General features: G+C 40.9%; 1 protein-coding gene across 2 annotated transcripts in view; it reads right to left on the bottom strand.

Annotated features, from left to right (window-relative positions):
- Positions 1-843: 843 nt before the first annotated feature.
- Positions 844-15000, bottom strand: part of LOC125047707 (mucin-17-like) — a 33036-nt gene continuing 18879 nt past the window's right edge. For both annotated transcript variants that reach the window (XM_047646089.1, XM_047646088.1), the window contains exons 8-9: positions 7911-14985; positions 844-5824 (exon numbers count right to left, since the gene is read on the bottom strand). In XM_047646089.1, the coding sequence (XP_047502045.1) occupies positions 3714-5824; positions 7911-14985 (9186 nt within the window). In that variant the 3' untranslated portion in view covers positions 844-3713. The remainder of the gene's footprint in view (positions 5825-7910; positions 14986-15000) is intronic.

Consider the following 15000-nt stretch of genomic DNA (forward strand, 5'->3'; position numbering starts at 1 on the left):
CATGTTTTAGGCCTACGCAGTAGTATGTGCATCATGAGAAAATTCTTACGGTATAAAATCAATAAAAAAAATTGGATGAAGGCACTGTATTTTACCCTCCTAATCTATGAGAGTTTAAAGATAATGCAGGTACTTTTACTCTTGAAACTGATGATTAAAGTCTAAGAAATCCAAGCAGCCTTTTCTGCTAAACTGATGTTTTTCTTTTTACCAGATATATTTTTTTTGTGTGAAATATGGATCTTACTTTTCCTTGCAAAGAGCTTTTATATATTTGTGTTCTCACTTTTGTTAGTTTCTAGTATTTTTTGTTTTCATTCATTTGCATTGTCTGGGTCTGCCTTGTGTTAAATACCTAATTTTGCCTAGACTGGATATCCTGAAATTTACAAAGTGGGGTGTATATTATACATTAGGAGCTGTCTGTTCCAATTACAATGTAGGAATTTACCAGTTTAGTTTTTTTTTTTTTTTTTTTTTTTTTTTTGGGGGGGGGGGGTCATTGGAAATACCTGATGGCATAAACAAAGGGTCATATAATAAATTTGATATTACTATAAATAGCATATGATGGAGTATTTTGCATGTTCCTTATCAATACTTTTTCTACTAGATTTCAGATTGAACTTTTTTCAACTTGTTTAGTTCCACATAAAATTACTAATAGAATCCATTTTGCATGCTGCATTTGATTATGGTCTTTTTGCTTGTTTGTTATTTCCTTACTTACTTTGTTATAAAAGAGTACACTAATTCAGAAATCTCAATTCTACAACTGGAATTTCCAACAGAACAAAACTTGAAATTTGGGTTTAACTTAAAAAGGAAAAATAAAACCACACCTACTGCAAAAATGAAAGGATTTATGCGTTTTGTACATACATTACACAAATACAAAAAGAATGAACATTTTGTACACAATACCATTTACAAACAGAGTGGTATTAACATTTTTATTAAGAAAAAACTTACATTTAACTAGGAAATGGAGGACGCATTGATCAGCCTCCTCCTAGATGGGGTAGGAGAACAGTGTACAAGAGGAGATATAGCAAGCTATGTACAATATAAATAATTTTTAAAATTATATAAACAAAAATCTCCACATGTTCACAGGAAGCTTTAGTTAATTTAGGAAGTCAATAAAAGTAAATACATACAAGGAGCAAATTAATACTAATAGCCACTTCACAAAGGAAATAAAGTTTGAGAAAAAAATATAAAAATTGTGGGGGGATTACAATAAGTACACAGATTAGGGAGGAAATAAGGAACTTCACACTTTATATACATATAAATAAAATACTACTTGTATGGTATGGACATGGAGTTTGCTTGACTGTTTAGCTCTTTGTCTATTGCAGTCAACTAGAAACATAATGATTGTACACTATCAAAATTTTCAATAGGAACACATACAAAATACTGGATTCTGACAATGTATTTACATGCCTCCCAGTTGTTAACTCAAATTGTGTTAAAAAAATTTATTTATTAATAAAATATATATTTCAAATGTACCATTTAGATTAAGTTTCTCAGTGACTGATACATCTTTACACCTGTTACGCAAACTTAACAAATATTAAGTGAATGTATTCTTCAGTATGGATGATTGTAAAGGACCAATTGCTCATTTTAACCATAAAATACAATTTGCATAACCATTTCTACATTCCTTATAGAGCAAGAACAATTAAAATTCCACCATTATCCAAGAGAACGATGGCCAAGCAATTCTTCCCATGACTGGGAATACAAACATACTACAGTGAGATAAGCTACTTGTAAGTATAGAAGGAGTGGGTCTGCCTTCTTCATCTTTTAACCTTGGGCACTTTGAACCCAAATGGCCTATGCTACAAGAAGTTTTTATGCAGCTCAAGTGTCTGAACATAGTTGTGAAATGTCACTGCATCTGAGAAGTATTTTTTTTTCTGTTTCTGTTTATTTTGTTTTTTGCATTTTTTTATTTTTATTTTTTGTTATTTTTTTGTGTTTTTATTTTTTATGTTTTTTTTGGGGGGTCATTTAACTTCATTACAGCTGGCATGCATTTTCCAAGTACACAACACTGATGCACATACATATCCCTAGCATGATACTGGCCATTGTAGTTTATGGTCTGCACCATTCTTGGTTTATCACTGGCATTTTCATGAAGCACCAGTCTTAAAACAAAAACAAAAAAAAAGAAAACAAAAAAAAGTTAAATAAAATATGATTTTACTTAACATACAACAATCCAAATGCACAACCTTAGTTTATGTGTAGCATAGTGGTACTCATATTTCAAGTCTTTTATAAGCTGACAGACCCACACCTATGATGAACACATCTAATAGATCCACAGTACTTAAAGAATCGACATGTGGATTGCCTACGAAAAATAATAAATAAAAAATCATGATCATAAATAAATAAAAGAAATGATTCTTTGGGTCGGGAATGTATCATCATTACGAGAATATTGGAGATTTAATGGAGAGCTTTCTTAAAAACATGACACATTTTTCCCTCATGTAGAAACAATAAGTAATCATTATACAGGAGTATTTTACTGGACAGCACTCTGGTTCCTCTATCCTTAAAATGTAAATTATAATTTCAATTAATGACAATCACTGTGAGGAATCACTGAATGACTTTAACTTTGACTTCTTTGATCTATAGGTGAATTTATACTAACCTATGTAAGGTAGAAGTTTTAAAAACACCATTTGTCTATCTTTACAAACATTTCTTTACAACTTCTAACAAGGGACTCCAAAATGATGAAAGAAAAGGGAAATGCAAATTCACTAACGACAAAATATTTACACGTTTGCGCAGGACAAGCTTCAAGAAATAGACTATGTCCACCAAAAGCGTATCAATGGGTGTGACCCATACAATGGAGTGCTAAAACTGATGAGTCACTCAGCTCTATACACTACACAGGAAAGAGGGTAGGATGAAACTACACTCCATGGTGGGGGGAAGGTATGACCGCACCGCATTTGGGGTTGCCTAAACAGACGGGCTAACACCAGTTTAAAAGCATTCAGGTACAAATGATCATTGTGACCATGTTGTCTTGACCTAATATACATTTTTTTTTCTCTAGTTTACTCTTTTTTAGGCCAAGCCATCGATGACCACTAAGATAAAGTTTCCAGTGGTATGCAGTCCAATCAATTTGAAATGGAAATGTATGGCACTAACATCCCATGAAACAAAACAAAAATAAGAATTAAAAAAAAGAATAAATAAATAAAGAAAAAAAAAAATTGTGCTGTAACAGCTCATATACATGAGCTAGTCTTCCAGAGTATAAAAATATTTTGAAATATTAAAACGAACATTAAAACTATAACACTTAATGCTTACAATGTGGAAAGAGGTGAAGACTGTCAAGAAACACCATCAGCCGCATGGCGCAGTGGCAACCTCAACTGTGGCGAGTGACAGCCACCTTTATGCTGAGGTCTCCTCTTGGACTGGAGAGCCACTAGGAGTGACATATGCTGTACCAAACAGTGCCACTTTCAGAATTATAGCAGGTGCCTTCTACTGCAGTGCTATTGCTAGTCATGGATTACGTCCATCAGAAAAATGTCACTATGTAACTGTTTGTGATTGCAAATCATACTTATTTTTTTACAATTCTAAGAGGGAAATGCTTTCTGTCACAATCACCACAGATCATTAACTATGATAAAAGTTTCCTGTTCTTACTGCATGTTGCCACTGCTTGAACCTCTGGTGGCTCTGGTAGATGAACGTCTTCCACTCCCAGAGCCTACTTTTTTCTGTTCCCCCCCAACACAACAAGAGCATTTTTTCTTTTTTGCATGGTCACGGGACGAGGAGCGTCTGGTGTTCACTCCACCCGGAGAAAAGTCATGGGAGTGCACAGTGGGAGGGCTCCCATCACGACTGCTAGCACTGCTCTCCTGACTTAGACGTCTCCGTCTTCTTCCACTACCTGTGTTTGGCGAATCGTGTGACCCTGGGGTGACAGCACGCTCAGTGCTGTAATTACTACTTGTATCTGATGTACCACTGACATGTCGCCCTCTAACTCCCCGTGCTAAGCCACAGTCTTCATCCAAATGATTCAACATATCATCTTCTATTTTGAGAACATCTCCATCACTGCGCCGCCCAGAGCGTGTCCCACGCCCACGCTTCAAATCACTAAGAATATCTCCTTCACTTCTTCTTTTTGCACCTCTTGTTGTCCTCATCAAAGCTTCATCACAACCTTCTTTAAACTCTGATTTGCACTCTACATTTGTTCCAGTCAAATCATCATCTTCCTTCAATTCACCTTCAGATTTCATCGATTTCACACGGCTCCTACAAGCTGGATTTTGTACCACAGAGTTGGGAGATGCAGCTGCATTTCTTTGAGATATTCTTCGTTTGCTTCTTCCTGTGCTGCTATCCTCTGACTTTATATCCATTGCACTAGAATCTTCATCATGCCCATTCTTTGTTGGAACTTCATCACTCCTTCCATCAACTTCATTTTGAAAACTGCTCTTTCTCCTTTCTGGAGTTGTAGCTAATCTCTGACTCCTCTTCCTATTATTTCCTTCCTGATGAGCTGAATTCTTATTGACTAGTTCCACAGTCCCATCTGACTTACTCTGTGACCCAGACTTCTTTTCCTTCTTATGCATTGCAACTTCAGCAACAATCTTAATATCGTCTATTTCTTCCTTCACCTGTGGCTGCTTCCCCTTTTTCTCCCGTGCTTTAGAATGGGAGATCTGTTGTGTTTGTTTTATTCTCTCTTGAGGAAACTCTGAAGGGCCAGCATCATCTTCTGACTTTTCTTTTTTCACAACCTTGTGCTGACCATTTGTAGGCACTGAAGGCTGATTTGTGGCTGGTTTGTTCTGTGCTCCAACTGTGTTGTCAAACCTCCAAGGGGCCTCCTGTGTGTCTTGATTAGCTGGATCTCCACCACTAGCCTGACTGGTGTGAGCTGATACACCTGTCATATTAGCTACAGGTAATTCTAGTTGTGTTGGTGACCGTGTTGAGCTAATGGTGTGATCCTGCTCACTCTCCCTTGGATGAAGATCGATTGTTACTTCATCCTGCTCTTGCAAAACCTGTTGATGTGGTGTCTGTTGCTGTAACTGAATCTGTGGCTGCTGTTGTGTATTCACACCACTAGCTGGGGTAGCACTTGACAAGTCTTCACTTGTACTAGAGGAAACACTAACACCATCTCCTTCCATAGAAAATAGTCCAGGAAAACCAGTAGACGAATCGCACAGAGAATCTTCACTATGATTAACATCAAGGGGAATGTTAGCAGTCAGAGCATCATTGAGAGAGGGAGATTGCGCCATCATAGAATCTGCTGATCTCGGGGACCATGCAAGTAGTGGACCAGCAGACACTAAATCACTAAGAGCCGGTGAATTAGTCCGACCCTCCATACCAGCTACAAGTGGCAATGATCCCGCTTCTAACCCTTCTAATCCTAATCCAGCTCCCGACTGATGCAGATAAACATCACCAGATGGAGATGCTAGTGCCCCCAGACCAGCATCACTCTCCAACGACACTCCCGTCACAGACAGATTAGGAGCAGAAGGAGCTGACGAATATCCAGGCTGGGTCAGAGTGGGGTGAAAGCTATCATCGGAGGTGGGTTGGGCTTCAGTGAATGGCAAGTCGTGAGTGTTGCCTGGAGAGGAGTAAGAAGAACCCGAGTGTTGGGATTGAGAGACAGAAGGAGAGAGAGCTGCCTCTGTCATGTAAGCACTCTGTAGCTGCTTAGTAAGTGTTGCTGGACTAGGAGGAATCTGTACCTCCTCCACACCTGTAAAAGAGTTGTAATTACCACAATGAACTAATAATTTTGCAAAAGAACTTCCATCACCTTAAATGTCCTCATTCCCTGTTCCTTGGACAATCTTAAAGGATTCTTTCAACACTTTCCACAAAGCTGCTTTCAATTCCTTGTACAGTTGTTGAATTCATAAGAGGTTAAAGTTATGTCCGTATATCCGTTTGTTAAACTCAAAAAATTTATTTTGTACAGCAAGTATGTGTTCAATTGCCAGTGAGTTTGCTTTAAAATTAGTCTGCCTTTGAGGTAAACATTAGAAATTCTGCATTGCTCTGGACTGCAAAGGAAGCAATCCATGTTTAGTAGGAATATCAGGTTAAACGTTCTGCTTCATATTCTAAATTTAACAAATCTTTGTACACAAGAAACCAAGACTATATTTTTAAAATCTCACTCTTGTTACAACTGTATTCTTACTGGAGAATTTATAAATTACTTATTATCAATTACATGCTCCTTTTCATTCATTCCTTAATATATATTTCATATTTTTGTATTCTTCAACTTATCATATATTAAATGTCTGTTACTAAAAAAAGACAAAATCCTTGTGATTAATTTTACTTTATTTAAAAAAAAATCATATTAATTCACTTTCTTTACATGAGAAAGAATTATAAATATCAAATCCTACCAATTCAACACAAGTTATTTACCAGTGAGAAACGTACGACTGATAATCTGTATCTTACATCTAAATAAATAAATACATTTTAGTAACACAGGTACATTCATAAAAATAAATTCTGAGAAAAATAAAAATGAATAACTAAAAAACAGCATAGAAGTCACATCTACGTGCATTACAATATGGCATTCAATTCCAGTTACAAATTCAAATAATTAACTGCTACAAAATCTCTGGGGTAATTCCTTAATAAATGATGATATAACTACCTTAAACACATAAATTTTGTGCAAAAAATTCCCATATTTCTGTATGAAAACAGACATGCTGTTAAACAAAACTAGCATGCAGATATTGAACACATTACAGGCACATGTACTTCATATATTAATAGAATGAGTGTTTTCGTCAAAGTGGAGACGTAACATCACCTAACAATAAAATAATTTGATATATCACCTCTCCCAGTAAGCCTCAGAATTCACAAAGTAAACACCACCACAAGCCATGGGTAACATTCACTAAAGAGTTTGCAATATTATAGTTGTAAGTAGTTTCACCATAATTACCTTTGAATGTAAATGGATGGCAATACATTCAGTACAATGTATAGTAATCAGTTACTAATAAGGCAATGAAGTCACAAACAAAATCAACCATGCATTTCCTATTATCATCATCATTCTGATTCCTTTTGGTTATTTGAAGGGTAGTTTTTATTTACTGATTTTTTTTAAATGTTATTCTTTGGACCAACATATATGAATACCCTGTCTTCCTTTTCTGTTAATCTTATTTTATTTGAAAGCTCTCCTCTACATGTCATAAACATCAAATAATCTTAGAAAACATAGCTCTCATTACTCAACAGAATATGCCAAGGTAATACCACAAGCCATATCCACAGCTATAAACTATATAATGAATTTATCAGGTCAATTTTGTTACTTGCAATTACAATATTTCATTGCAAGGGATGCATAAAGTAACTGATACCATTTTTCTATGGTTTGTAAGGAATGTGAAAACCAGTGCTTAACCTGGATTTTATTTCGTACAAAAAATATATAAAATAAAATCCATCTACAGATAACTCCCACTCAGCATGCAACAGAAAAAATTTGTTTTGCCATCCAAACACAAACTGTAAGATTTCTAATATGTTAGTTGAGGCATTTGAGATCTTTGGGAAAATTGGAATACTCTCGTGTTTGCATGAAGGTTAGTGAATCCAGCCCCGACTAGTACAGACACCAATTAAAATAATGGTTTACAGAGTCAGACACACCAAAAAAGGGATCTCTTCACAGAAGACATGCATTACAAAATAAAATTAAATCTCCAAGAGGGTTATAAAAAAAAAAAAAAGTTCAAATCATATAAATAGTAATGAGGATAAACTGCAGCAAGTTAATCACATTTACTTACTGAGATCACTTTTCAAGGAGTCAATTGAACTGCTTCTCATGTCTTGTGGTCGGGATGCTAGACGTATCCGTGAGTGTGTAGTTGCAGGGGATGTCTCCAAGCTTGAGGGACCGGACATGGGAGACATGGCTGATCCACTGTCTCCCCCACCACCGCTGACTATTAGTGGAGATGTCACTGCACCTCGAGCACCTGACCTATCACTGCTAACACCACTCACCACCACCATTGTTCTCGCTCCAGTACCTCCAGATCGGATTACGGACGTGGATTTCCGAGGCAGTTGTGACTGCTGAAGCTGTGCACGCTGAGGAAGCTTGTTTAAAGGTACTGAACCAGTTGTCGGTGAAGAAGAGGCTTGTGTAGTGGTGGGTGCCTGGGAATTGGACTGGTGCAAGGCATTTCCTGGAGAGAAATCCTTCTCTTGGACCCTTTGCTGCTCTTGCTGGGAATTTTTCTGCTGATTCTGTTGTGTTTGCTGTTGTCCTTGTTGAGGTTGGTGCTGCACCATGAATGACTTAGTTAATGTGAAAAATGGAGGCAATGGTCCACCTAACCCATCTCCTCCACTGTGTTCACTGCTATTACTTTCCTCTCCCATTTGAAATGATGATGGGGTGGGAGGCAGTTCAGCAGCAGGAGACGGTGTGTGAGGTGAAGCTGCAACAGGCTGTGGTGTGGGTGGGGATGTGACAGTGATGGCCTGAGGAGTCAGAGGCGATGCTGGAACTACTGACAATGGAGATGGACCTGTACCCGATGTACCACTGGGTGTGGATACTGCAGCAACTGTCTGTGTATTGCTGTTCACAGGATTACTGGTTATTGTGTGGGCAATTGTAATAGGTGGGGTATTGGTAACTGAAGCAGAGTTTGTTATCTGGGATGCAGTAGTAGCTGCTGGTGTGCTTACAATGGTAGAAGGGGGCATAGTTGGAAGAGTTACATGTATCGATCGTGCTGATGTTAAACCAAGTAATTCTTCACTATTGGTTACTCCGAGCTGTTGCACAACACTGCATTTTTGTTTTGGAGGGGTTGAAGTAAGCTGCTGAACAGCTACCTGCTGTAAAACCTGCTGCCCTCCAGATGTCTGGACCACCACTTGTTGGACTGCTTGGGGCCCACCTGCCTGTTGCTGCTGAACTATTTTGTTTACAACTGTTGGACTTTGTGTTATTGGAGAGGATCCACCTGTCAATAAAGTGGCTATGTGACTTTCCATCAGGTCATTCATATTAAAGCGTCCTTGAATGGTAACATTAGGGGGAGGACCAGACTGTCCTGTACCTTTCACTTTGTTCAAAGGCTGACGGGTTGTAATGGCAGTGACTTTTCCACGATGACGAATAAGTTGTACAACCCTGCCACCTAATCCTTGGGTCAGGCTTGTTGCTCCACCTTCCACTTTCACATTTGATACTACAACACCTTGCAGCAACTGAGGAGTGGTAGCTGCAACTACTTCTTGCCCACTCTCCACTTTTATCTTGTCTTCAGAGATGATAGAACTCCCTGTGGTACCTGGGCCTTGGCTAGTTAAGCCCTGACCTGACACTACCTGTGTAGTATACTGAACTGTTGGAACCCCTGAAGAATTTCCTGGAAGTCCAACTGAGCTATCATTAGCTGGCCCTGGTGATGGGCTTGGAGATGGACAGCCAACAACAGAACCTTCAGACACTGCTGGGCTACTCACTGAAGTGCCTTCTACTTTCTTCACTTGACTCTTCTTCTTACTTGAAGACTTCCCATCACTCTTTGGAGGTGGGCAATTTTTTCTATTACGAGGAGCTGGCTGTTGTGGTGTTATTACAAGCTCTTGCTTATAGCGCTCAAGAATGGCATGAATGCGAGCTCTTGTTTCTTCGTTCTCTTCAACCTGTGTCTTTGCTACAGTTGGCTGCTTCGGTGTGGATGTCTTTGGCGGAGGTGGTGTCTTGGGCTTTGCCACAACTGGAGGGGTGGCTGGAGGGACTACCTTTTGTTTTGGAGGTTGCTTCTTACTTTTGCTAGAAGTGGAAGATGGTGATGATGCTATAGAAGAGTGGGAAGAAGTAGAGGACAATGTGGGCGATGGGGCAGTGGGAGGTTGTTGACCCTGAACCCCTGTGCCTGCTACTGTGACAAGGCCTGTTCCCCCACCACCATGATTAACTAATATCAGGGTTCCTGCCTGTGTGGTACTTGGGATTGTTATGTATGTTCCTTCTGTTAGGCTAGTTCCTCCAGCACCATAAACAGTGGTGGGCACTGAATATACATAATTTGAGGAGGTCGTCACAGCAGGAGTGTCATTTGCCATGCTCAAAAGCTGAGCTGCAATCATTGATTCTTCAGAAGACATGGTAGCATTAGAGTAGTTCTCTGTACTTGCTTCCCCATCACTAGCATCTTTGCCCGACTTATTGGATACTTTCTCAAACACAGATTCAAATTCTCTTAGTTGTTCTAAAGTCTCTGAACTGACAGCATTTGTTGGTGTAAGTGGCAGAGAAGACAGGCTAGCCTGCTGCTGGGGTGCTGTGCTTGTGGGGATGTTGCTGCTAGTTTGGCCACTGATGCCTTGGACCCCTCCTGGCAGAGAGAGAGTAGCTGCTGCTGCACCACCCCTAAGGTGATTTAAAGCCACTTGATTCACTAACTGACCAGCAGATGGTTTAACTGCTGTGGTCAATGTTTGTGTGCCCACACTCTGAGTACTGGTAGAACTTACTAGGGCTGTTTTCAAGTAATGACTCAACCTCTCACCAAGGCCTTCATCTTGAGGTATACGAGCAACAGTTATGCCTGTGGTTGAACTTCCAGCATTCTTATCTGATTCCGGTTGTTGTTGTTGCTGCTGCAATTTGGCTCCTAACCCTTCTTCAAATGATGAACTTTCTCCAGAAGGCTGTGTGGTAGTCTGTGGCCTTAGAGTACGAATGACAAGACTGCTGCGGCCCAACATTTTTTGAACAATTGTGGAAGGAGGGATCTTTGCTCTAACAGGTACACCTTGGGGTTGCACGACAGTAGCCTCTACACTACCAGTAGATGTGTTTGTTCCCTGGCTTAGAGCTACCAGTGGCTTCAGATGTGCTGCAGGATGAGTGCCCAAACCCTGAAGTGCAACTGTGTGGGGTACCACTACAGTTCTAACTATCTGTCTGTTCTGAACATTCTGTAATATTTTTACATTGTGCAATACATTTACTTGTCTTCCTCCAGTTTGATTAAGTACTCCTGTAACCTGCTGCTGAGGACTTGTTGTAGTTCTTATAGGGCCACTGCTTGATTTTATCACTCTTGTTCCTGCTGGGAGTCTCAAATCAAGGGATGCTGAATGCACTATTCCTAGTCCTGTAGATCCATCACTTGTGTGCACCTGTACAAGCTGACCTGGAACTAACACCTGTTGCACAGCTCCACCACTTCCTTCACCAACACTGCTACTTCCTCCTACAACACCACTACCACTCACCACACCACCACCACCTACCACTACACTGCTTGTGGATCCACCAACTACACCACTAGCCACGATAACACCACTATTACTACCAGATCCACTGGCAATAACTACACTCCCGCTATTACCAGTATTGGCTAATGCACCCATGACTGCTGTAGTTACTTGTCCCTCACCTGACAGAGTCATAGGAACCCCACTACTACCCACAACTGACGTCAGAGTGTGGGGTAAAGCAGAGGTAATGGTGGTGGTGGCTGTGGTGGATGGCGCATGCAGAGGGCTGGGTGGAACAGGACGGTCCCTTAGTAATGTTTCTAACATGCTAGCTGCAGGTACGTCCCCCGGAGGGCTAGCCACGGTGGTGGTGCAGGTGGTGGCCCCCCGAGTGCTGCAGATGATCTGAGTGACTGTGGCTGTGCTGTCAACACCACTGACCAAGCTGGTCAATGGTGCATCACTAACACAAGCGGATTCACTCAGAGCAGTATCCCAGGGTTGCTGCAGCTGTTGCTGCTGCTGGCCATTACTCCCACCTAGTGTCCCCAAGGGGGAACTAAGACTGCTGGTACTGGAGTTGGGGACACTCCCTACCACCGTGGCTGAGACTAAAGGGGCCGGCATTGAAGATGTAGTTACTGCTGGCCCACCTGTGGCTGTTGTTACTGTTCCTGAAGGAGAACTAGCTATTACAGTTGGTGCTGGACTGTTATTTGTTGTTTCTTGTAATCCCATGGTGTTGGTTCCAACTACTCCACGTGAATATGTTGTGCGGATGGTAGATGCATTAGTTCGCACAGCCATCACTGAATTACCAGCACGACTAGTGCTACCCATTACAGTTACCGAGGGTCTGGGAACAACCGTTGAGAATGTTCCAGGGCGTGTGACTACAGCACGTGGACCTGCACTGCTAGGCCCACCATTGTTAAGCCCACTTGGTCCTGCACCATCAGATTTGGGTTTTCTGACCACAGTTGTACCCTTAGGCAAGACCCGACTCAAGTTTGTTGGGTTATTTTTGTCTGAAGGTGGAAGATTTGGAGGATTATTGCTCACCGGCATAGCTATTGCACGCACTGGTAAGCTGTCATTATTAAATTGTCCACTCATGGCAGATATGGCATTTTCTGGAGACATTATTCTATTCAATACATTTTTCTGAGCATTTGCAAGAGATAATGTACTCCCTTTTTGTGACTTATAGGTAACAGTTGTACCTTGTTTCTTGAGATAATCAAGACTAGCATCAAGTGACATGTTTTTTCTGGTAATAGTTACACTCGAACCCTTGCCCCTCAGTGCTGGATTCTGTTGAAGTAAGAACTTGGCATATGAATCTTCATACCCAGATGATGGTGGTTTATTCATCATTCTCAGATAATTGCCATTTCCTCCTGGGTTTGGCTGACGAGGACTACTAAGCAAGGCTCTCTGAAGTGGGGCTACTCGTACTTTCCCATCTTTGGTGCGAAGGTAACATTGAACAGAAGTAGAGCGGGGAAGAGAGACTGGCACTGATGAACGTGGTGTAGTTGTAGGATTGGCAGGAGCCACCAAAGATCCTGCATATCTCCAGGTGCCTTTTGGCTGACTAGATGGAGTTGTATGCAATGGTCCTTGACTCCTGCCTGCCACAACTGTTGTTGCAGACCTTTGCAGCTGCTGGTCCACTATGGACTTATCACGTTCAGTGAGCACTACACTTGGATTGAGGTTAAGTGAACTTAAACGAGGAGCAAATCGATTAGGAGAACTTGGTGCTCCTTCAAACTTTGCCTCCTCTGACATTTCACCTCCACATTTCTGATGCCGAAAGAGACGTAGAGTATTTAACAGATTCCTGTCTCTCTTCACTTTTCCAGTGTCTGCATCTATACGAATCCTCTTACTCCTGTCTTGATTACTGACAGCAGTCACTCTCTTGCCTTCAATAACAGTGCCCATGTCTGGATCCATCTTCAATATTCTTGTCTTTCCCTTATCAAAATCAGACTCCTCTGACTCTGACAGAGATAGCACATAACGTGGAGTGTCCTTCATCCTATCAGTCAAATCATAATCTGAGTCAGAATCAGACAACCTGTTCACTATTTTCTTGGGTCTCCTTCGCCCTCTCTTACTACTCTTTTCAAAGTCAGTTGTATCAGAGTCTGCTGTCGATGAATGGCCTGCTCTGCCATGTACAGGACGATTACCTATATCTGAATATTCACTCTCTGATTCATATTCCATAAAATGTTCATATCCTTTTTCTATACCTGTGTACTCATTTATTTCAGCAGAAGGCATGTTCCGAAACTGACTATAATCAATATTAAGATACTTTAATTCTTTGGTCATATTCTTCGCACTATCAGAATCATTCAAGTATCCCTGGCAAATAACAGAAAGTTCACGCCAAGGGAGCATCCACGACAGGACCTGCCACCTGGGGCTACTTAAAACCACTGCCAAATCATCACACAGTTCCTTTGACAGTCCCAGCTGATCAGCATCAAGAAGCTGGGCAGCCTGAGTTAGAACATCATAATGGTTGAAAAAACCCTTTGGTGAGCCGCTTGCTGTATTTGAATCTTGGGTATGTTTTTTAGGAGTTTCTTGACTCAACTGTTCAATGAAATTTTCTGTACTCCTGTAAAATTTATCCATGGAATCTACATCTTCCTTGGTTCTACTGTCACCAAGAGCACCGTCATTGTCACCGATTTCCTCACCTTCAACTACATCTTTGGTTTGTAACAAAGAAATCTCTTTTATTTGAGCATCACTTTCGCTTATAACAATTTGTGACTCTTGAGAATTTGGAATAAAGACATTATTTTCAAGGGACTGTCCAGTGTCTATCGTTATGTGCGTCACACACTGCCTATCCTGTGGAGGATCTTCAGACTCATGGGGAGTAAAAGAACATCTGTCACTTACGGATGACATATGGTCCCTTATCTCTCGGGTAGTAACTTGTACTTCACTGGCACTATTCACTTCAAGTTCATTAAAACTTACACAATTATGTCCATCAACACCATTAAGAGTATTTTGGACAGAGATACTTTCACTGGACTGAATTTCTGTAAATGACGTAGTATCATACATATGATCTGGGTCGGGATGGGCTCTTAGTGACTTTTGGAAGGAGGGTGGGTCAGGGCAGGGAGTACTGGACTGTGTCATTGGCATGTCACCTAAGCTATGTGGTGTGTCCCTTGTGTCAACAGTGATGGTGCTGGAAGGAGTAGGTGGGAGGCACAAGGCAGGAGATCCTTGTGTTGTTCCTCCTTCTTGTGTGACCTCTGGAACAGGAGTCACAGGCTGTCCAGATGAACACAGGTCTTCAGCTGGGGTTGGCGGTGGCTCTGTTGCTAAGCTGCTGAGCATGACTAGACGGTCTGGTGTGGGGTGGAGACTAAATGCAGTGAGAATACACTCTCGGGCTACATTCTCATGTTTGATGAACACTTCGGCAAGGTCCATAAAGCCTGCTGACATTTGCTGCTCCAAACGTGTGTGTTCATCCTTGCTGCTGTCCTTACACTTCAGCTTCAGAGCTTCTAAGCTGTTCATATCCATGGTGAGTGCACGGATAAGGAGCTCTGTCACTAAGGAAGCCAGTCGATATCCAAACTGTGGGAAAAATAA

The sequence above is a fragment of the Penaeus chinensis genome, chromosome 41 (genome assembly GCF_019202785.1).
Source record: "Penaeus chinensis breed Huanghai No. 1 chromosome 41, ASM1920278v2, whole genome shotgun sequence".
In the NCBI taxonomy this organism is placed as follows: domain Eukaryota; kingdom Metazoa; phylum Arthropoda; class Malacostraca; order Decapoda; family Penaeidae; genus Penaeus; species Penaeus chinensis.